The sequence below is a fragment of the Eptatretus burgeri genome, chromosome 6 (assembly GCF_056783735.1).
Source record: "Eptatretus burgeri isolate ZD-2024b chromosome 6, Ebu_testis_v1, whole genome shotgun sequence".
NCBI classification, from domain to species: Eukaryota; Metazoa; Chordata; class Myxini; order Myxiniformes; family Myxinidae; genus Eptatretus; species Eptatretus burgeri.
Window position 1 is genome coordinate 91,801,969 of NC_140966.1, and position 22,947 is coordinate 91,824,915.

The following is a 22,947-nucleotide window of genomic DNA, read 5'->3' on the forward strand; positions in this document are numbered from 1 at the left end:
TGATAGATTTATTATAATCTTCAAAATAAATCTTTTCACCAGGTTTAGGCATTGTAATTACAGCTGATTTATGATTACTACAATACTTTGAATGTTGTTCTAATCGTTCTTTTGTATGAAATGAATGAAGACATCGCTTACAAGGATATATTTTGTTTGCTGTTCTGAATACCTGAGAAGAGATTAATCTTGATAAATTATTGATGTATGTGTAATGTGAATTCTTTCCAACACTAAAATATAAAAGATCAATGTGTGTTTCTTCATTTTTATAGTTGTTTGAAATTTTTAATATTTGAACTTTGTTTGTATCCGTTAATCCATATACATTAATAGAAAGATTATTCTTTTTCTCAAATTTAGGAATATCTGTTGGTGGCATTGGGAATTTAAAATCTTTAATGTCCAAGGTATTCTCATATTTCATATATTGTTTTACTCTTTCTGAATTACATTTTGGTGGATGAAAGTGAGCAAGAACAGACCAGAGAAAACATTTATTATCATTGTTCTTAATATTAACAACTGCCTTCTTTAGTTTTATTTCTTTTGGTAATTCAATATAAGAAGAAGCTTTAAGAGGGTTTGATTTTAGAATGTTTATATCTAAAAAGATGATTTTTTAATATTGAATCCACTTCCTACCACTGTATTATCAACATCCTCCTCTTGTCTTGATAGTTCTTCATAAACCCCACTATTCAAAAAATCTTGAAATGATGTTATAAAATGATAATCTGTTCTCATATAAGGAGTATGTTCTTCATCTTGTCTTTTCATATTCATTTTCACTCCCATATAAAACTTTAAAGTTTTCATTTCTTTTAATGTCTTTTTAATAAATTTTTCAACATCGGGTTTCACTATTTCAATTGATTCAGCTATTGATGATGGACCGGGTTCTCCAAATTGAAAAATCGTTATTTTTATATGCCCTTTAAATGCCCCATCAGTGTTTTCAATATAATAGTCTCCCTTTACTTTAAACTCATTTTTCTTGTGTTTTTGTGATTGAAGATGTTTATTATAACTACTCTTCAAAACACCCTTTGAACAGATATCACAATGTTTTCTTTCCAACTCAAGAGGAGATATTTGATGAAACAGATTAAATGTGTGTTTGTTGGTTCGGAGGTGTTTTCTATAATGTTTATATTTGTGATTACAAACATCGCAGTATGTTGTATTCACCATATTTATATAATAAATCTTTGCTTAAACTAAAATTTTCTTGATGAAAATTTCGTTTATTTTACAGGTGAATCTGTGCTTAAAACCATTTTATCCTCCAACTTTTTCACTTAATAAATACAATGTTTCAAGACACAAAAGACAAGTTTCAATCAATCTCTTCATTTGTTAAAGATACTGAGAAATATGTCAAGGATGTAAAATTGAACAAAGATAAATATAACAACTATTGGATAAAAACAATTATGGTAAATAATATGAGTTCTTCAATTTCCTTCAGTGGAAGGGCTTTAAGTATACCTGGTAGAACATCAATTAAAGTATCTCTAACAAAAGTTTCTCCTCTCCTTCTAGTAATATATTCAAAACTAGAAAAAGCAATGAAACAAGAAAAAGTATCAAAAAACAAAAATCTTATGGATGAAGCTTTAGAAACAAAAGATAAGACCATCTGTAATATGCAAGGAGAAATTTGTATTTTTTTCAACAACCCTAAAGATGTAAATCCTGATGAAATAAAGGATGTTAATATATCAGGTGAAATGACATTTCCTTCAATAGTAATTAACGATCATTTTAAAATTACCTTTAATATAAAAAATGTTGTCGTTGAATCTGATAATGAAAAAAAGTATATCGATATCGATGGTAATATACAACTGAAAGTATAGATGAATTTCAGTTTAAGTAAAGTTTTACTTTATAAATATGCTAGACTTTCCTGATTCTCCATGTGACAAATTTGAGAATTGTCCTGCGTGTGAAAGACGGGGATTAAACACAGAGTCAAAAGCCTATAAACAATGTATATTCTGTGATTATCTTCTAATTAATGATAATAAAAAATATAAAAAGGAAAATAATTCTTTTAGATTTACACCAAAAATGAATTACTTTACAAGATTGATTAGAGAAATGAATGTAAAGTATGAGGGTGATAACACACCTTTCCTTACAAGGGAAGAAACTGAAAGTATAAGAGAAATGTTCAAAGGATTGTTGTTGTATATTATTCATGGATGTAATTTTCAGGGAAATATCAACACAAGATATTGTATAAATAAAATAATGGATTATCTTGAAATTAAACCTGAACTTAGGATAAAATATAGAGTTTCTAAAAAAGCCAATAATAAATTAAATAACCTGTTTTTCAAATATATAAATGAATGATTTTTTACCTATTTGGGAAAATAAGATAAAATTTAACAACCATAAAAATCTACCAAATTCATTAAGATGTCTCATAGTTGGTTCAAGTGGATGTGGAAAAACCTGCTTACTTTTAAAGATGCTCCTCACTCACAACTTTTTAGATTATGATAATTTAATAATTTTCACAAAGTCGAGTTTTCAACCAGAGTATCAACTACTCTCACAAGGTTTTAATGCTGGTCTTCAAAAAGAAGATATAATCGGTTTATTTAAACGTCAAAAAAACCTAAATGATTATAACATTGAAGATATAATTCAACTATTTTGTGAGACACAGAGATGTAAAAAGAAATCAAATCCTATAACTTGCATTCTTAGTGATAATACGGATGATGTACCGTCTCCCCAAGATTTGGATAAATCAAAAAAGAACCTCGTTATCTTTGATGATTGTGTCAATGAGAGAAACCAAACGGTAATGGACAGCTACTACACAAGAGGGAGACATTCTTCTTGTAATTGTATTTATCTTAGTCAATCGTACTTTCACCTTCCTCGTCGTTCCATCAGAAACAATGCTAATACTTTTATTTTATTCAAGTTAAATTCAATAGATATCAATAATTTTTGGAGAGATAATTGTTCTACATTATGTAGTAAAAAGAAATTTGAGGATTACATGAAGCACACGACTGAAAAATATAAATATATTGTTGTGAAAGAAGATGGATTCTTAAGGGATATATTTTTTGTTTTATAAATAATTACATATATAAATGACATCTATTATTGTAAATCTTGTGGGTAAATCTGCTTCTGGAAAAAAGTTTCATAAATCAAGGTTCTTGTGTAGTACAAATGAGAATATTGTAAATTTACTTAAAAAACACCCCGTGATACCAATTGTATCAACAACAGCTAGAGCAATAAGACCTGGAGAAGTAAAAGGTGAAGAATATCACTATATTTCAGTGGAGGAACATATGCGATTGAGGAATGAAGGCCAAATGTTTGAGGAGGTTTCTCTTGGTACAACAAAATATTCACATTGTAAGAGTGAGTTAAGGAAACTAAAATCTGGTGGTGTTGGGATATTAGAAACTAATCCAGAAGGAAACGAGACAAATTATTAAACATCTGAGTGGAGTGAAGATTTTATCATTCGGTTTTGATGTTGATGAAGAAACTCAATGCAAACGTATGAAAAGCAGAGATGCAAGTATTAGTGAAGAAGAAATTACAACTCGCATTAATGTTAATAAAGAATTTGATGAAATATTTAAAGAAAAGGATTTATTTGAACACATCTACTTGAATGATGAAGAAAAGGAAAATTTCCCTGTTGATCTTTACAATTCATTAAATTATATTTTACAATAAATAAATGGATGCAAAAGAAAGAGCAAGAAGATTTAAGGAACATCAAGAGTTGGTTTCAAAAGTTGTAAAACAACAGGAAGACATAAAGAAGAAACGCAGACAGAAACTAACGGGCGAAGAAGCATTTGAAAGAAAACAAGAGAAATTTTTTAAACCACTTTTAAAAACTTCCCAAGAAAAAATGAAAGATGTTTCCACAGTTCCCACATTAGAATATACTCCTAAAAAACTTCAAATGTTAAAAGATTTCAGTCAAATGACGGAGGAAGAATTAGAGCATTTAGGAGAATTAGAATATGATGATGAAGGTTTATTTCAACAACTGGAAGAGATTAATCAACCCCCTGATTATATTGTGAATGCTGTTCAAAACAATGAATATTCAGCGGATTCAAAAACCAAAGCAGGACTCATTCCAACAGAACAACCAGCAATATTTAATCTTCTTCAAGAAAAGGTATTGATATTTAATGATGAATTAAGGTTCTTGGGTTCTGCTCAACCCCCTGTTAAACTAACTCGGAGATTAATGTTTCTTCTCACAAAAGATGGAAGACAAGGTTCAACTGTGAGGGATGAATCAAAGTATATTGATAAACCATTGGATATGGAAAATAATGATGATAGAGTATATATTGATCTGCTGAACACTCTAAATTATAAGGTTATTCTTTCTGGTAAAAGTAGGAAGAATGAGAAGGAGAAACACATTATTCAGGCTTTAAGTATCCTTGGTTCAGGTGTTAGTTTTCTTCCAAATGACCCATCGCAATTAGTTAATAGACTGTTATTGTTGTTAGGTAGTAAGAAGGCTGGAAATAACAATTGTTTTAATGAAGCATCAGCCATTTTAGAGCAGTTGATGAACATGAAAATAATTAATAAATATCAATATAAAGACATTTTATCTCATATTAAATAAGATGAGAAGCACAATCCTGAGTTTTAATTTCACAACAAGCGACCACACATCTTCATTCCCATACCCACTACAACTTGACACAACAAAAGAATATGAGGCATCTTTATTGTCCATGGAAACTTATAATACCTTATTTAATATAACTGATAAAAATGACAAGTTTAGTTATAATCCCGGAAGTGGATACAAAACGATAACAGTCTCACCCGGAGCATATGAGATTTCTCAAATATCTTCCGAAATTGCTCGTCTTATGAAAGAACAGGGTGATGAACCAAAAAATATTGTTATAAACATTCAAAAACATACTTCAAAATCAACGATTAAAGTTAAAAATAACTACAAGGTTGATTTCACAATTGATAATTCATTGAGAGAGTTATTGGGTTTCTCCTCAAAAAAGATTGAAACTAATGGGACGTTTTACAGTGATAATGTCATTCAAATATCCTCCGGAATAAATTCAGTGTTAATTCACTGTGATTTGATTGATGGTGCTTATAATGATGGAAAAAAACAAATACAATATTTTCATTCAGCGCATACTCAACCCCAATTGGTTATAAATTCAATATGGAACCCAAAAATTTGGTTTATCTACCTGTGTCTGGAAAAACCAAAAACCTGTAAATTTTAGGATAACCGACCAAGATAATCGTGTGATTTCTTTTAATGGAGAAGTCATATCCATCAGAATTCACCTACGTGAAGTTTTCCAATAAATAAATACGATGGTTATTGTGAGGAAACACGAGTTGGGAAAATATAAAATAATTACAGGGGATGGGATGTTCCTTTCCCCTTACTACAAGGGTGAAGGTATGTATCTTGGTAGAGGATACTATAAACCTAAGAGACAAAGGGGTGTTGGACATCAATTTAGAGGAGATGGGATAATTGATACTCTCATGGGTATTGGTTCAACTATTCTTAAACATAAAGATCTAATTGGTTCAACTGCTTCTGCTGTGGGAACTGTAGCAGGTGCTGTAAAGAGTATAAAAGATGCTCAGAAGGAATCTCATAAATTACAAGCAATAAAAGAATTTAAGAAAGGAAAAACTCAGTTGTCCCCCCAAGAACGACAGAAAATAATTCAAATACTTGTATCAGGGTTTCAAAAGTTTTAACATCTTTTTTCCTAAATAAATACAAGTATGGAAGCAATTGATAGTATCTATGATTTGGATGATACTATTATTATCTCAAACTCCACTAAAAAAGAAGATTACTTCAAGGTAAATGCAATAACTGGAACAGACTGGAATACGAATGGTACAAAAAGTTTTGAAATAAATAATCAACAAACCTATTTGAATCTCTCCGAAAGTTTCTTGTTGTGTAAATTTAAATTCACTAAAGCTGGGAATAACACAAACGCTACACTTGTAAATGATTTCTTCTGGAAAATGTTTGATAGTGTGCGTTTGTATATTGGAACACAAGAAGTTGAAGCGGTTGATTATGTCTCTGCTGTATCTGAAATGATAAAATTTACACTCTATACATTCAGTGATAGAATGGGAAAGGGGTCTGTCGAAGGTTTTATTCCTGATATGTCAACGGGAACAAACACAGACCCTGGATATACTCAAAGGAAAGGAATGTATAATGATGATACAAAAACAGAAAATAGTTTTACTGTGGCAGTTCCTCTTGAAGGTATATTTGGATTTTGTGATCATGATAAAGTTCTGTATGGTCTTAAAATTAGATTTCAACTACAGAGGAATGATAATGAAAATCGATTGCTTTTTGGTGTTGGTAGTGCTTTTGGTGAACAGAATAAATTTGTAATTGAGGAGATGAGTTGGTATATCAGTGAATATACTCCTAATCTTAAAACAGAAGAGATGTTGAATCGAAGACTTAACTCAAAGAAACCACTCAGTGTATCATACCTCAAAAGAAGATGTCAACACGTTAAACTCAATCAAACTACTTACACGTGGAATTTGGGTGTTCTGGAAGGAAAGCCACGATATCTGTGGATCATTTTTAAAAAGCCAGATGGTGATACTGCGACTGATAAGAATAATGCATTGAGTGATAATGCTAAGGTGAAACAACTTCGCGTTTCTCTAGATGGAACATTTTATCCACGAGATAGATTGGAAATTAATTGGGAAAAAAATGATTTTGCTGAAGCATACAAGTCTTACCAAAAGGTGTGTGAAAGTAATGGAAATAAAGAACCTATTTTGGATATGACAGCATTTAAAAGTTTGTATACAATCTATGCGTTTGACCTGAGCGCGCAAAAGGAAACCATAAAGTCTAATCGAGTGGATACTTCCCTATACATTGAAAGAGGAGAGAGTAAAGAAGTTGATACATATTGTTTGCTTTTGGAAGAAACAGAATTGCAGATTAATACAGATAATGGTGTGATGATTAGTCTCACATAATTTTTTGTTAAATAAATGAGTGGCAAAGTACCAACTGGGGTATATGTTAATCAAATCAATCTTCATAAACTATCATCTTGTGTTCAAAATCAAAAGCCTTGTATGATTAACGTTAATACAATTCAGAGAAAAGGAGCAGTAAGAATTGATGTTTTGCTCACAAGAGAACAGGTTAAAATCTTGAATGACACTGGCTCACTTAAAATTAAAATGACAAAACCAATGTTGAAAAAATATTCAACAAGAGAGACGAGTGCAGGATTTCTCCCATTTCTAATTCCTTTATTTGCTGGTTTCAGTGCGGTTGGAGCATTGACAGGTGGTATTTCAACAGCGGTGAAAACTGCCAACGAAAGGAAGGCTCAACTCCAGGCTCAAAAAGAATTGGAAAGACTTAACAAAGAGTTGGAGAAACAAATTAGTGGAAGTGGTGTAATTGTAGATTTTGCTGAAAAACTTGAAGGTTTGCCTGATAAAGCAAGATTGTTAGTTGGAGATATGCTTTCTTCTATTGCAAAAGCAGGTGTAAAATTAACGAAAAGAGGTAATGGATTATATCTTTCTAATAAATAAATGAGCATTGATGAGTGGTTGGAAAAATTTGGAAAGAATACAACATCAAATTTACAACTTGTCAAATATTGTAAGAAATTAAAAATTCATAATGTGGTTATTTGTATGAGAGATGAATTAACAAATGTGCCGAAACATACAAAAAATATTATTATGAACTTAGAAGATAATAATGGGAACGGTTCACATTGGGTTTGTATTTTTAATAGTCAAGACAAATATTATTTTGATAGTTTTGGTCTTCCACCACCTGTTGAAGTTATAAAATTCTTACAGAATGGTGTTTATCAAACATTTCAAGTCCAAGAATTAAATTCTAAGTGTTGTGGTCAATTATGTCTATATGTGTTATTTCAACTCAACAAAAATAAAAAATTTTATGATATTATTTTTAATCTAATATAAATGACTTATGTTGGTAAAGATGGTTCTATCTTTGGTGTATCTCAAGAACTGGATATTGATTTATCAAATTATTACACAAAGGCACAGGCTGAACGACATAAATATAATATAACCAAAAATATTAACATGAAAAATGCTTATAAATTATAAAATTATCCAAGCCTGACTGACGCGAATGACTTGGTGAGATTAAGCGATTTATCACAATATATATACTTAAATAAAACAGCCGTGTATTCCAAAGATACAGAAGTGTTGATATTATCTCCAGGTCATACAGAATTCACAGTTCGAATTAAAATAAATTTTTATAAAGAAGGGCGTATCGTTTGTATGAGAATAGAACAATGGGGGTGTGATATGAATGATTTAGGGTATAATTGGTCATTTAAAATTAACCTCGAAGACCTGGAACAATTAAATCAGTCTCGTAAGGAAGAATATTATCCACTTGGTATCGAGAATGAGTTTTGTGGGGCTACGATTAGTAAACAACAAATAAAAGAATTTAATAAGGGTAAATATAAAAATGGTTTTGCCCTTGTTTATCTCATGAAAACAGAAAAAACAGGATTATATATAATAAGTAAGGAAATACAAAATGATTTAACTATGGGAAGATGGGGAGGTGTTTCGTGCCATAATATTATTCTAACATATATTTCTAATACATAAATGACAGCAAGAAGGCTTCAAGAAAATTATCATTTCTGTGTCCAAGCATACCTTCAAGAAAAGGGTATTCGGTATTTTAATAAATGTGTTCTACAACATAAGAATGAGGTATTTTCAATAAAAGATTGGTATTATGCTGATGTTGATAAACCGACAACTTTAGATTTAATGAAAATGTTAAATAATGAAAAAATTATAAAGTTAAGAAAAGGTAAGGCTCTTTTAGAAATTCAAAAGAAATTTTATTGGTTTCCTGTTGTAAAAAAAATTATTTTGGATACAGGAATAACAAGAAATCCTGATGAATATATGTATAATATTCTATGGGGTGTAAACGATTCAAGGATAGTAAGGGATGAGGAAGGAGTTGAAGAAGAGAGGGAAGAGGAGGAAAAGGAGAAGAGAGAGAAGGAGGAAAAGGAGAAGAGAGAGAAGGAGGAGAGAGAGAGGGAGGAAAGAGAGAAGAGAGAGAGGGAGGAAAGAGAGAAGAGAGAGAGGGAGGAAAGAGAGAAGAGAGAGAGGGAGGAGAGGGAGGAGAGGGAGAAAAGAGCGAGACTAAATAAATATGAAAATATGGAAACCAGTGAGATTCAAAAAAGATTGGTGGTATTACAGAAAATAACTCAACCCACCGAGGAGGAAAACAAAGAATTGACAAGTCTATTTGCAATATTTTCTTCAAGACTATCATCGAAAAGCTATTCATTTTAATTCAAGTTTTTTCTTAAATAAATGGAGGAGAGAGTGAAGGCATTTCTAAGGATTCTTTATGTTTTAAAAATTAAGATTCAAATGTGCATGTTGGAAACTAAAAAGGTTTTTGCACTCTGCAGGAATTTTTCACATAAATAAATGAGTTATTGTCTCAAATGTAAAAAGAAAACTAATACTAAAAATATTTCATATATTAAAAGTAAAAATAACAGGGTTATATAAAAAGGTATATGTTCAGTGTGTGGTTCAAAAAAAAATCAATTTATCTCCAAACACAAACTCGGAGGAGATATACAAAAGTTTTTATCAGGAAGTAAATTTACAACTACTGGAATACCAGGGGAATTACATCTTCCAGGGTATTCTTTCTGTGGTCCAGGTACAAACTTGGATAAAAGATTAGATGAGGCAGACAATCCTAAATCCTGGAGTCAGCCTATCAATAGAGTTGATGAAGTGTGCATGAGACACGATATTAATTATGGGAATACCACAACGTTGGAAGAAAAGCATGAAGCCGATAGAGAAATGTTGTATAATTTGTCTCTGATACAAAATCCAACCTTGAGAGAAAAAGTTGATCGGTTCATTGTGAAGAAGATGATCAGTGCTAAATTGAAACTTGGACTTGGAAATTCAAAAAACTTGTAAGCTCTAATGATGTCATTAAGATTGAAGAGCAATTAGCTGATGAATTACATAAACCAATATTCACAAAGTTTCATTGAAGGAAAGTTTATTCCAAGGAAGTTGATTATATCTGGTCTGCTGATTTGATTGAACACAATAATGATAAGGGGTACAAGTATGCTTTAACCGTTTATTGATTTGAGGAGTAGATATGCGTGGGTTGTCCCTTTAAAAAACAAAACAGGTAATACTCTTATGTTAGCTTTTCAACAGATATTTAATAAAAGTAAGAGAAAACCTAAAAAATTGTGGACTGATGAGGGTAGAGAGTTTTATAACAAGACATTTATGAATTTTCTAAAAAATAACAGTATTACATTATACAGTACCTTTAATGAAGGGAAGGCAGTTGTTGTTGAATGTTTTAAGCGTACCTTAAAAGAGAGACTATATAAAAAATTCACACAACTCGGTTCACAACAATGGTCATCTTTTATTCAGGATATTGTGGATAAGTATAATGACACGATTCACACGTCAACAAATATGAAACCATCAGAAACATTTACAAAATTAAAATATGAAAAAGAGATTAATGTCAGAAAACCTAAGTTCAAAGTTGGTGATATCGTAAGAATATATAGGTGGAAATCTCATTTTGAAAAGGGTTTTACTGAACGATGGACGAAAGAACTTTTTAAAATTGTTGATGTAATAGATACGGTTCCTTGGACTTATAAAATATATGATTTGGAAGGGGAAGAGATTTTAGGTTCATTTTATTCAGAGGAATTACAAAAGACAAAGATAAATTGAAATTTTTTGACTCCGCCCCTTTTTGACTCCACCCACACAAACCCCGCCCACACAAGCCCCGCCCACACAAACCCCACACAAACCCCACCACACACCCCTCACAAGCTCCAATAAATTGAAATTTTTTGACTCCGCCCATTTTTGACTCCACCCACACAAGCCCCGCCCACACAAACCCCACACAAACCCCACCACACACAAACTCCACACAAGCTCCACACAAGCTCCACACAAAAACTCCACACAAGCTCCACACACACACAAGCTCCACCCATATTCATCATATTCACATAATTAGTGATTAGTTAATTAGTGCCCCACACACAACATGTTTATTTAATTAAAAGATTATCCACCAAACCACACAAGCTCCACTCATCCACCCATACACCCATATCTCCACCCATCCATTTATCCACACAAACCTCATCCACATAAGCCTCATCCACATTCACCCCTCCCACATAAGCTCCACCGAAGCTCCACCCACATAAACCCCTCCCACACAAGCAACGCCCACACAAGCCCCACCCACACAAGCCCCACCCACACAAGCCCCACCCCCCTCATCCCCCCTGTGCGCCCCCCACCTTTGACCCACCACCTCCCTCATCTAACCCCCAACCCTTCCCCACACACACACATGGGGAGGGGAGGGATGGGATGAGGGGGTGATGGGTCATTGGGGGGGCGCACCTACCCTCCCTTCATGTCTTGATTCTTTTTTTGTAATTCAGAATGAAGTAATTGTAAACAAAACAAATATAATTTATTAATATTGAAAATATTAAATATTCATTTGCGAGAATGTATAATCTTTCCCAGCAATCTTCTTCAGATGTCTTGTGATTTCGAAACTCAGACACCATATTCTGTTTTGAAACAAAAAGTGGATAATAATTAGGTTTTATAAAGATAATTACATGGTAATATGAGTAAGCCTCGTTGACCACTGAATTAACACACCAGGAGCCTGTCATCCTTTCAAGGTCAATAAAATGAATTCCAGTGTACTGACAAAACCGCGTCCAAACTAATGATGCAACCAACATAAGACAACATTCTAAAGAGAGAGTGATATTAATAATAATTCAGAAACATTTACCTCCAGAAAATCATGTGTTGTACAAGATTGCTTCAACAGCTGATGTTGTGTGATAGCGCTGAAAAAAAAATAATAATAAGTCAAGGGTATAGATGAAGAGACAGACAGAGAGAGATACAAACAGACAGGAAAAGCAACACACACACACACGCACACACACACACACACACACACACATAGACTCACACACACACACACACACACACACACACACACACACACACACACACACGTGTCTCACCATTGGTTTAATTCATTCGAGATCAGAGACCAGTCATTATAAATGATTGACGTCTTCAATAAGAGCAGAGAGAGGTAGGTAGAAAGACAGACAGAGAGACACACACACACACACACACACACACACACACACACACACACACACACACACACACACACACACACCCACACACACACACACACACACACACACACGCACACGCACACGCACACACACACGTGTCTCACCATTGGTTTAATTCCTTCGAGATGAGAGGACGTGATAAGACTTCGTACCACTCATTATAAATGTCTTTCAATTCTCTTCTAAAATCATTGATCTCTTCAATAAGAGTATTAATTTCATGCACCTCGTCATAATATGTAAACTCAATTTCTTCCAATGACCTGTCAGGGAAAAAAAAAAAAAATATATATATATATATATATATATATATATATATATATATATATATATATATATATATATATATATATATATATATATATATATATATATATATATATATATATATATATATATATATATATATATATATATATCAGAATTATCATGATTTAATTAATAATCATTTGCTTCATCGTTCAAAGAGAAAACCATACACAAACTTACCAACTCTGTAGTGAGCTGTTGTCTTCATCAGAAGAGAGTGAGTCCATGTCTCAGTTGTAAAAATGAAAATCCCGTCTGGCAGAAACTTTGTCTGGTGAATCACTTATAAGGCAACGACGAGGAAATTACCTAAGCATTGGGTGCGGCCACAGGAAATGACAGCTTGGAAAATAACTGGGCGATTGTATGAATCATTTACAAAACATACTTAAAATGGTTTTGAATCAAATGTTTTCAGTTCGTGTTCTGAGATAAAATATAAACACGAGACCTTGTCTCACAGAATAGATCCTATTTTTTCACAGCATGACTGTCTAAAACCACTTCCTCATTCACACAGCACGACCGTGTCAAAAAAAAAACACTTCCTCATTTTCACGGCATGAACTGAAAACATTTGAAACAAAACTTTTTTATGGCGTGGTTTATACACAAAAATGATTTGCAACTCGGGCGGTGGTCAGATGAGATCATTAAGAGAAGTTTATCATTTCGTAATGGCACAAAAGGGGTATCTTAAAAAATATAAGGATTCAAATGTTTTGTTTTTCAATATTTTAGATGGGGATTATTGTGCAAAGAAAATTAAACTATTGAAGGAATTTGAGAATGAACAAATCTTTATAGGTTCAATGAGTGAGCTGTTCAACCTCCAGGTTAAAAGGGGAGACAAATAAATATACCTTGGGATAGCCTGGTTATATATACACAAAGCATGGTGTTGGCTAAGCCTGGTGTTGGCTTAGTGGTTAGGGTGGCGGCTTGGGATCCCAGTGTCCTGAGTTCAAGACCCGTTGGCTGCTGAATTAACACCAGGGGGTTGACTCAGCCTGTCATCCATCCGAGGTCGGCGAAGTGAGTACCAGTGTACTGGTCCCGGTGTATGCCCCGGTTAGAATAGGTGTACCATATCCCTGTGTTGTAAGAGGCGTCCAGGAAGGGCATCCGGCCATAAAACATTGCCTCACAAAAAGCCAAACCCCTGCACAGCAGGGAAAAACGGATAAAAAGGGGGTTTATTTTTAGGGGGAAAAAAAGGGAATCGCTGAAAATTCCCCATTCATTTACATGGGGAAAAGTGAGCTAGAACCAGTATATCCACCCCACTGGGGTAGTACATTAAGCAGGATAGGTAAGTTAGCTGCGACTCGCTGCCCATTGCCCCTCCTCCTTTATTTCGTTAGGTTAATTCGGTGTGAGTCAGTAAGTGTTAAGGCTGGTACGGTAGCGCCTGTGATATACCTTGCAGGAGCTGCGGTATCAGAGGAGGGGGCAGTGTTACGTTTGAGGGGGGGGGTATGCATTCAAAGGGTAATTAGGATGTTTAATTAGGTATGCCATGCTGTTCGAGTTTACCAGGATCTCGATGTAATAAGTAGCAATTCAGTGGTGATAAGTTGTCTAGTAAATGTTCATTTCTTCAAGGGGGAAATGATAATTGTCACGTAATAAGATAGGGACACGGGATAGGGTTAGTGTGTGTCTGCGTAAACCCCTTTTTGTTGTCCCTGGAGGCTGGCCGTGACGTCACAGGACAGGGCTGCGGATGGCTCCGCCCCGTGATCACGATTGGCGGAAGGCGACGGCGGTGGGCCAATAAAACGGCTCGATTGGAAGTGACGAGGACGGGAGGATAAAAAGGTTCTGTCCGGGGTCGAAAAGGAAAAGGAAGAGGAAGAAGATCGGGACAAAAAGATCGCGTTTTTTTGGTGTGGAGGCTGTTGCGCGGGAAGCGTACTTGTTGTTGTGCTGATTTGATCGTGTTCTTCATCGTGTCTTGGAGCCTTGCTGAGCCTCGTACCTCACCTTGGTTGGCTCTGGGGTTCTGCTGACTCGGAGTACGGGGTCGAACGGCGGGCGGACCGGCCTCCCTCTCCTGCTCGCAATTTGGTGCCAGAACTGGTTCCCAGGCGGCTGTGAGCGGACTTGGGCCAGGACCAGGAGGTCGACAGCACCACGGTTTCTCCTGCCCCCCCCCCCCCTGACGAGAGCAAGGCCAGCTCGTCCGACGCTGATCCAGGGACAGTTGCGTCCACACCACGGTCCAGCCTGACCACCAGAAGTAGCTATGTTGTGTGTGTGTGTGTGTGTGTGTGTGTGTGTGTGTGTGTGTGTGTGTGTGTGTGTGTGTGTGTGTGTGTGTGTGTGTGTGTGTGTGTGTGTGTGTGTGTGTGTGTACTTGGCGGCTTAGAGGGTTTAAGAATTGTATATTCATTGGAATTGTCTGTGTTTTTCCCCACGCCCGATCCCACACCATCCCGTCGAATCGCCCCGGATCCCTTTTCTTACCGAGTCTTGTTATTTCTGGTTAATAATAAAAACAAATAAACATCATCAACTCAGCGAAAAGTGACTCGTGCCACCTTCCTCGTCCCGTTTGCGGTAGAGCGATTAGAACCGCCATGTTTGGGTTATAAAGAAATAAACCGCCTCCATCGTTTCGGCTCATTCTACGTTGGCGGGACTGTTCAAGTCTCGTGGACGTCACAATATATATATATATATATATATATATATATATATATATATATATATATATATATATATATATATATATATATATATATATATATATATATATATATATATATATATATATATATACATACACTAGTGCGGGCCCGTAGGTGCGTGCCAGTATGTGCAGCTTCGTTCCTTCGCTCTCATGAATGACGACTGGATTGGGGCATTGTTTCAATTAGATCGGACCAATTTCCCAGCGTCGATTGTGATGTCATACCAAACGAAGAAGAAGAATTGTGACGTCAATCGTGCAAAAAAAAACAAATAAATAAATAAACATTAATTGTGACGTCATTCGTGATGTCATAGCACCATGTCCTGTCATTGGTTGACAGACGTTATTGGTCATTATTGGTTGGCAGACAATATATAGGTCGTTATTGGTTGACAGATATTGGTCATTTTATCATATTATTCTTTATATTACTGCCAATTATTGTGCTATTATTATTATTATTAATATGCCAGCTGGATGGCAAAAACAGAGCTCGTCGTCCCTCCAAAGTAATTGGAATCAAAAAAATAACTATTAACCATGCCAAAAGAGTTGAAAAGAAAAGTTTTGAGTGAGGAAAAGAGGGGTTCAATTCTAGCTTTCTCAACTGGCAAAGGGATACAGTGAGTGCCACGTTGCTTCCATCCTTAAAATTTCAAAGACGGCAGTTTATATGAACAAGGTCAAGCAGCAGAAATTGGGGACAACAAAGCTACAGACTGGCAGAGGGCGAAAATGACTTTCTACTGACCGGGATTACCGCAAACTCATTCGAATGTCACTCAACAACCATAGGATGACATCAAGTGACCGACAAAAAGAATGGCAAACGGCAGCTGGGGTGAAGTGCACGGCGAGGACAGTTCGAAACAGGCTTCTAGGGGCAGGGCTGAAGTCGTGCAAAGCCAGAAAAAACCCTTCATCAATGAGAAGCAAAGAAGAGCCAGGCTGAGGTTTGCAAAAGACTATAAGGATTGGACCGGAGAGGACTGGAGTAAGGTCATCTTCTCTGATGAGTCCAATTTTCAGCTTTGCCCAACACGTTGTCATCTAATGGTTAGATGGAGACCTGGAGAGGCCGACAAGCCACAGTGTCTCGCACCCACTGTGAAATTTGGTGGAGGATCGGTGATGATCTGAGAGTGCTTCAAGTCAGGTCAGGGATGGGAGCATGTGCCAGAGCAGCGTGTCGCTGCGTCCACTTTCCGCTGGTACTCCAGGGGCCTCCACCTGGCCTTCCCCTAGGCAGATGCCAGGCCCATTCCCATCTCCTTGAGATGCTGGTCATCCTGCTGCAATGACGAGGCATGTGGCCATTGGCCTCCTCCACTCACGAGACTCCCTCGCTGAGATAATCTGGTGAGCAGAATCAGCCTTAGGAAAACGAGCCACATGTCCATACAGCCGCAACTGAAGCTCATGGACCATGCAGGCAACAAATCTCATCCGAGTCTCTCTCAGCAACCACTCGTTGGACACAAAATCTGACCAGCGATAGCCAAGGATTCTCCGAAGACAACTGGTACCAAAGGAATTAGGTCTCCATCTCAGATCCTTGATCAGAGTCCAAGTCTCGCATCCAGAGAGCAAGACTGGAAGCACCAAGGACCTGAAGACTCGGATTTTCATGCTCCCGCACAGGTACCGGCAGTGCCACACCCCATGATCCAGTCCCCAGGACCGACCCAGATGCTTACTGACCTCTGACTCACAGCCAGCAGAGACATGAATATCACTGCCAATGAAAGTTAATCTCTCCAGGACCTCAACATCCTCACCACAAACAGACACAGACAGGACAGCAGCATCCAAGATGTCATTGAAAGCCTGGATATTAGTTTTGACCCAAGAACCCATAATCCCAGCGGCTCCAACTCCTCATTCAGCACCACAAGGGCCCCCAAAAGGATATTTAAAGTATCCGCAAAGATGACTGCATCATCTGTGCGATCAGGGTCCGAGACCTTGATATTCCCAAACGATGCACCGCAGCTTGATCTTTCCGAAATCCTCCCTAAAATCCAGTCCATACAAGTGCTGAAAAGTGTGGGGGCCAGTACACACGCCTGACGAACTCCAGTAACAACTGGAACTAAGTCAGAAATGGTACCACCACACTTCACAGCACTTTCAGTACCAGAGTAGAGTTCAGACATCAGATCGATCAGTTTTTGGTGGCAACTCACGAAAACCAAGAATCCTCCAGAGGGCATCCCGATTTACTGAATCGAACGTTTTACAGAGATCAACATAGGCTGCAAGCAGCCCATGCCAAAACTCTCTTCTGCGTTCAGTGAGGACACGAAGAGCAAGGATACGGTCAATCGTTGACCTCTTTGGTGTAAAGTCTGACTGCTCTGGACGCTGGTGCTCAAGCAGATGGTGGCGAACCCTATCAAGAATTATCCGAGCAAAGACCTTGCCCGGCACTGAGAGCAGCATCACCCCTCGGTAGTTGTTGCAGTCTTGGCGACCACCCTTCCCTTTCCAGATAGGGACAACAAGGCCCCTCTTCCAATCAGTTGGGATGATGCCTGTGTTCCAGGCAGAGCACAAAACTGCATGCAATGACATGAGTGCAGCATTTCCACCAGCCTGGAGAAGTTCAGCATGGATGCCACAGATCCCTGGAGGTTTACCCCCTTTCAACCAGTTCACCGCAGCCCATGTTTCCACAAGCGAAGGTGGATTGGAGGGTCAGCAACAGGGATTGTAACACCCTTGATGTCCAACTCGACAGCTGGGGGATCAGCCTGGTACAACCGCTCAAAGTAACCGGCCCAGCGGGCCTTCACTTCAGACTCCTCTGTCAAGAGCCTACCACTCTCTGCTCTAACTGCAGTGCTCCGAGGGATGGGCTTGGATGAACGCAATGTATGAATTCCCCTGTAACTGGGACGAAAATCACCTGTGCACAGGTGATGTTCTACCCCCTCACAGATTCCTCGCACATAGGCCTACTTGTCCACCCTTAGTGCACGTACAGTTTTACGCCTCAGCTCCCTGAACAGCTCAGTTCTGCCATTCAGCCTGGCCCTGCGACTCTTTTCAATGGTATCCAGTGTCCCTTGAGAGAAAAAAATTCTTCTCTGCCCTGCGGTGAGTTCCAAGACATCCACCGGCAACATCAAGGACGGTGGTCTTGAAGGCACTGCACAACTCTTCAGGAACCCCCAAAGCACCGAGACACCCCAAATGTCCACTCAGCCTGTTCGCAATCTCCTCAGCTACTCTCTCATCCTTGAGCTTGCCAACATCCAGCCTAGGCTGGGATGGTACCATTCTCCAGGATTTAAGGTGCAGCTTTAGAGTTGCTACAACAAGCTGGTGGTCAGTATTGAGGAACTGAGCACTCTGGTAGACCCAGCATTTCTGGATCATCCTCCAGCGACCGTCAACGAGGACATGGTCAATCTCCTTTGACACACCACCAGCGTTGGAATACCAAGTACAGCGACGAGCTTGTGGGTGCTGAAACCATAAACCAACCACCCTAAGTCCATGACTTCTTGCAAAGTCAAGGAACTTAGTGCTATTCTGATTCATAGTTCCTGACCCATGGGGACTAACACATGTCTCATAACCATCCCTATCAGTTCCCGTCGATGCATTGAAATCCCCCAAGACTGGACGTGTATCTCGTCTGGGGCACTGATGTAGGTGCTTCAGCAAGGCTGGAATCGGGCAGATTTGTCTTTGTGAAGGACTCATGTATCAAGCCACGTAAAAGGTTGTCCTGGAAGAACACTTGTTTCCTTCTGTTCTGACAATGTTCCCCAACTCTGAGGATTGGTTTTTCCAGCAGGACAATGCTTCATGCCACACAGCGAGGTCAATCAAGGTGTGGATGGAGGACCAGCAGATCAAGACCCTGTCATGGCCAGCCCAATCTCCAGACCCGAGCCCCATTGAAAACCTCTGGAATGTGATCAAGAGGAAGATGGATGGTCACAAGCCATCAAACAAAGCCGAGCTACTTGAATTTTTGTACCAGAAGTGGCATAAAGTCACCCAACAGCAATTCGAAAGACTGGTGGAGAGCATGCCAAGTCGCATGAAAGCTGTGATTGAAAATCAGGGTTATTCCACAAAATATTGATTTCTGAACTCTTCTTAAGTTAAAACATTAGTATTGTGTTGTTTAAAAATGAATATGAACTTGATTTGTTTGTATTATTTGAGGTCTGAAAACACTGAATTTTTGTTGTTATTTTGACCAGTTGTCATTTTCTGCAAATAAATGCTCTAAATGACAATATTTTTATTCGGAATTTGTGAGAAATGTTGTCAGTAGTTTATAGAATAAGACAAAAATGTTCATTTCACTCAAACACAAACCTATAAATAGTAAAACCAGAAAAAACTGATAATTTTGCAGTGGTCTTTTAATTTTTTCCAGAGCTGTATATATGATATATATATATATATATATATATATATATATATATATATATATATATATATATATATATATATATATATGCCTGTCTCTATCCACTCACTGAATGATATTAAAGATCGGTACCTTCTGGGAGATATAGAAAGCTGAATTTTTGCATGCTGATGGACATTGAAGCTGCAACAACGGAAAAAATCACAGAATCGTCAGACAACATTCATAAATGAACATATAAGTTGGCTAAATGCATTACTGTAACCTAGAGGTTAAACCAACTCTGAAGAAAGTGGAAATTATTATTGTTGAGGAGAAGCATTTGGATGAATGAGCATTCAAATTGTTAATTGATGAGAAGTCTGAAAGTATTGAGTTGAGAAAAATGGAGATAATGCTCAAATAATTGGAGATGTGGAGCCAAGAGCAAGAAAAGGAATTTTAGCTGAAAGACCTGGTGATTGATATCGGGAAAAATCGAAACCGACAGAGCCTACTGTGTGGAATATGAAATATGTAAATGAATGCAGTCATTTTCGAGTATGGGCTACGGATGGACAGACAGACCGGCAAGGCGCAACATTTCAGCCCAAGGCTGAGGCCCAATTGGGAACTTTAATTTTTGTTTTTTTTTGCTGTGTGGCTTAAAAGCTGTGCTTATTTTTGCAATGTGTGCTTAACACCAGGGGAGGAAAGAAGAACCTCTCTTTGTCAAGCTGCTGTGTCTTACCACCCTGTGTGAATGAAGTAGAATACTTTCAGAGGTTTTTTGAGCATGCTTGAAGGTGCTGGTTTATTGAAATTTTCATGTCTGTTGATGCTAGAATTGTTCAATTTCTCTGTATTACTGAAACAGATTGCTTTCTATTTTTGACATTTGGTGTAGTGAAATCCAAATTGGTTATTATGTTGCTGCTGGTCAAAAGAATCTGTATGAACTGGACCAAATTTTTTGGATCGCATATTTGTTAAAACAAATATTCGTTAAACTATGACTGTTCTGTTGTTTGAGCATGCTGTGGTGGAAATATTTTCATTAACTCACTTTTGCAGGTCTCCCTGTGACTAGTCATGTTTGCCCAACTATGCCCTTTCAAGCATTATTTAACTTTGTCAGTTTATTTGACTTTCATTTTCACCTTCCAGGGAAGTGGTGTGAGTCCAGACTGTATTGTGCAGTTAGCATTACAACTGGCATTCACCCGCCTGTATGGACACCATGCTGTGACTTGCGAGCCTTGCAGCACAGGCACCTTCCTGCATGGTCGCACAGAAATGGTTCGACCAGCCACGACCGAGGCTCTTGAATGCTGCAAGGTTTTCTGTGCTGATTCCCCAAGACATGGTTTTCATCGCACAACCATTCTGCGCAACTTGATTGAAGCAACCTCCCAGCAGCACAAGCAACTTATCTCAGAGGCTGCCACAGGTAGGACAGGGGTGGGGATGAGGGATATTCATGGAATATTGGGTGATGTTTTGTTCAGTCAAGGTGGAGCGACATTGGCCACATACACTTGGGTGGGCCAATCAACCCAGATGTGGGGAGAGTTGATTCTGAAGAATATACGGCTAGGTAGGGGGCGTGTAATGAGAATGAGCGAGTTGAAGGATCTTGAGGTGTTGAAGCGGAACCTGTCCGGACCCGAGTGCCGGCATGTTGTTTTTGTGAGTCAGAGGCTGGTATGATCCTCTTTGCAGTCTCCCATGTGGGGAAGGAACGTGGCTTGCATGTCCACACAAAATAATCTACAGCACTTGATGCAGTGTGACCGTCATCTTGAATCACATCATCAAAGTGTGGCGATAGCTGAAAGAGGTGCATCAGAGTGCAACCTGGTGCTTGATTGAGACATCATGCTGCGAAACATGCAAAAGGGCTTCAACTGTGCCATCAACAACCAATTTGGTGGATGACTAGCACCAGCCAGATATTCTCTATCCTTCAGGCTGCAAAGGCCAAGAAGGGATACAATGCAGTGAACAACGCAATCACTAAACAGCCTACAAAGGAGTCTCAGAAGGACAAGAAAGCATCTCTGCCCAGCACGGACCTGGAGCTGATAATTCAGCCTCCAGATTCCAGTCGCAGGAGGGAAGGTCAGTCCATGGTATGTTTGGCGGAATGTTTGTTACGTTTACCAGCAGTCTAGACTGTGCGTGTCAAGCACTTCAGCAGGACTCCCTTTGGCCCTGACAACAGGTCCGAAGGTCGCAACCTCTCCAAAGAGTGTCCATCACAGTGATCTAACTCTCATCTCGACCGACATTTTTGGCGTGGCCCAATTGAGGAGTTTTGGGGTGCAGCCTTCATTTCCAGATGTTCAAGCGTCCAAGTGAAGACAAGGATGGATGGTCCATGGTGTTTCTTTTAATGATGAGAAGCAGCCTACTGGTTGCCATGGACGATGCTGTGGTGGGGGGCACCCATGCAGATGGATTTGGTATTCGTGGAGGACATTGTTCTGATGGCATTTTGGAGGTCAGTGCAATTGGCCGGAGGCCAGAGGATCGGCCTGATTAGAGTGAGTGGATAACATAACAGTGGCTCCCGAAGGAATGACATCGGAGAGAAAGATAACTCGAATGTTAAATCTATTGAGCATTATGATGCTCAACCTACCACCTATAGTGGCACCAAGGGTTATAATCCTGAGGAGCTTCAGCAGGAAGAAGAGGATGTGGCAAAGCAGTTGTCATTGGATATGTAAGGCCATGTAAAATTGCATGAGTAGTTCTAAACAGTGTTTTGGGTGTTGTATGTGGACAGTGTACAGGATGGTGGCAACTCGTGGGTGAGCGGGAAAGGAGGGGTCTTTTCTTTGGCAAATGCTTAACGGTGACATGCCCAAGTGCTTCATTGGATGGGTTGAGGAAAGGTTCAACAGCATTGTGGGATTTATCAGAGGGTGGGCGATTTTGTTGAAGGGGGTTGGTCATCTTTGGTGGGTTGGTCGATGGCAGGCTGGGAATTAGAGTGGGTTCAGCCTATGGAGGTTGCTGGTGACAGTGTGAGTACGGAACATGCTTGAGGTGGTTGGGGAGCAGAGGGTAAAGGACTGCCTGAATAAGAGAGGTGCAGATGTCAGTCTTATTGTGGTTGCAGCATGTGAAAGTGTGATGGATGATGGGGTTGTGCAATGTGCAAGTGTGGGTACAGTGGGTAATGACGACTTTGGGGATATTTCAAGTGAGGGTGTAGTGGTGGG

The 22,947-nt window shown here is 38.2% G+C and overlaps 1 protein-coding gene across 5 annotated transcripts in view; it reads left to right on the forward strand.

Moving 5' to 3' along the window:
- LOC147025326 (carnitine O-palmitoyltransferase 2, mitochondrial-like) overlaps positions 1-22,947 on the forward strand; it is a 138,191-nt gene that overhangs the window by 50,865 nt on the left and 64,379 nt on the right. For all 5 annotated transcript variants that reach the window (XM_085886198.1, XM_085886201.1, XM_085886200.1 and 2 more), the window contains exon 10: positions 20,885-21,167. In XM_085886198.1, the coding sequence (XP_085742324.1) occupies positions 20,885-21,167 (283 nt within the window). The remainder of the gene's footprint in view (positions 1-20,884; positions 21,168-22,947) is intronic.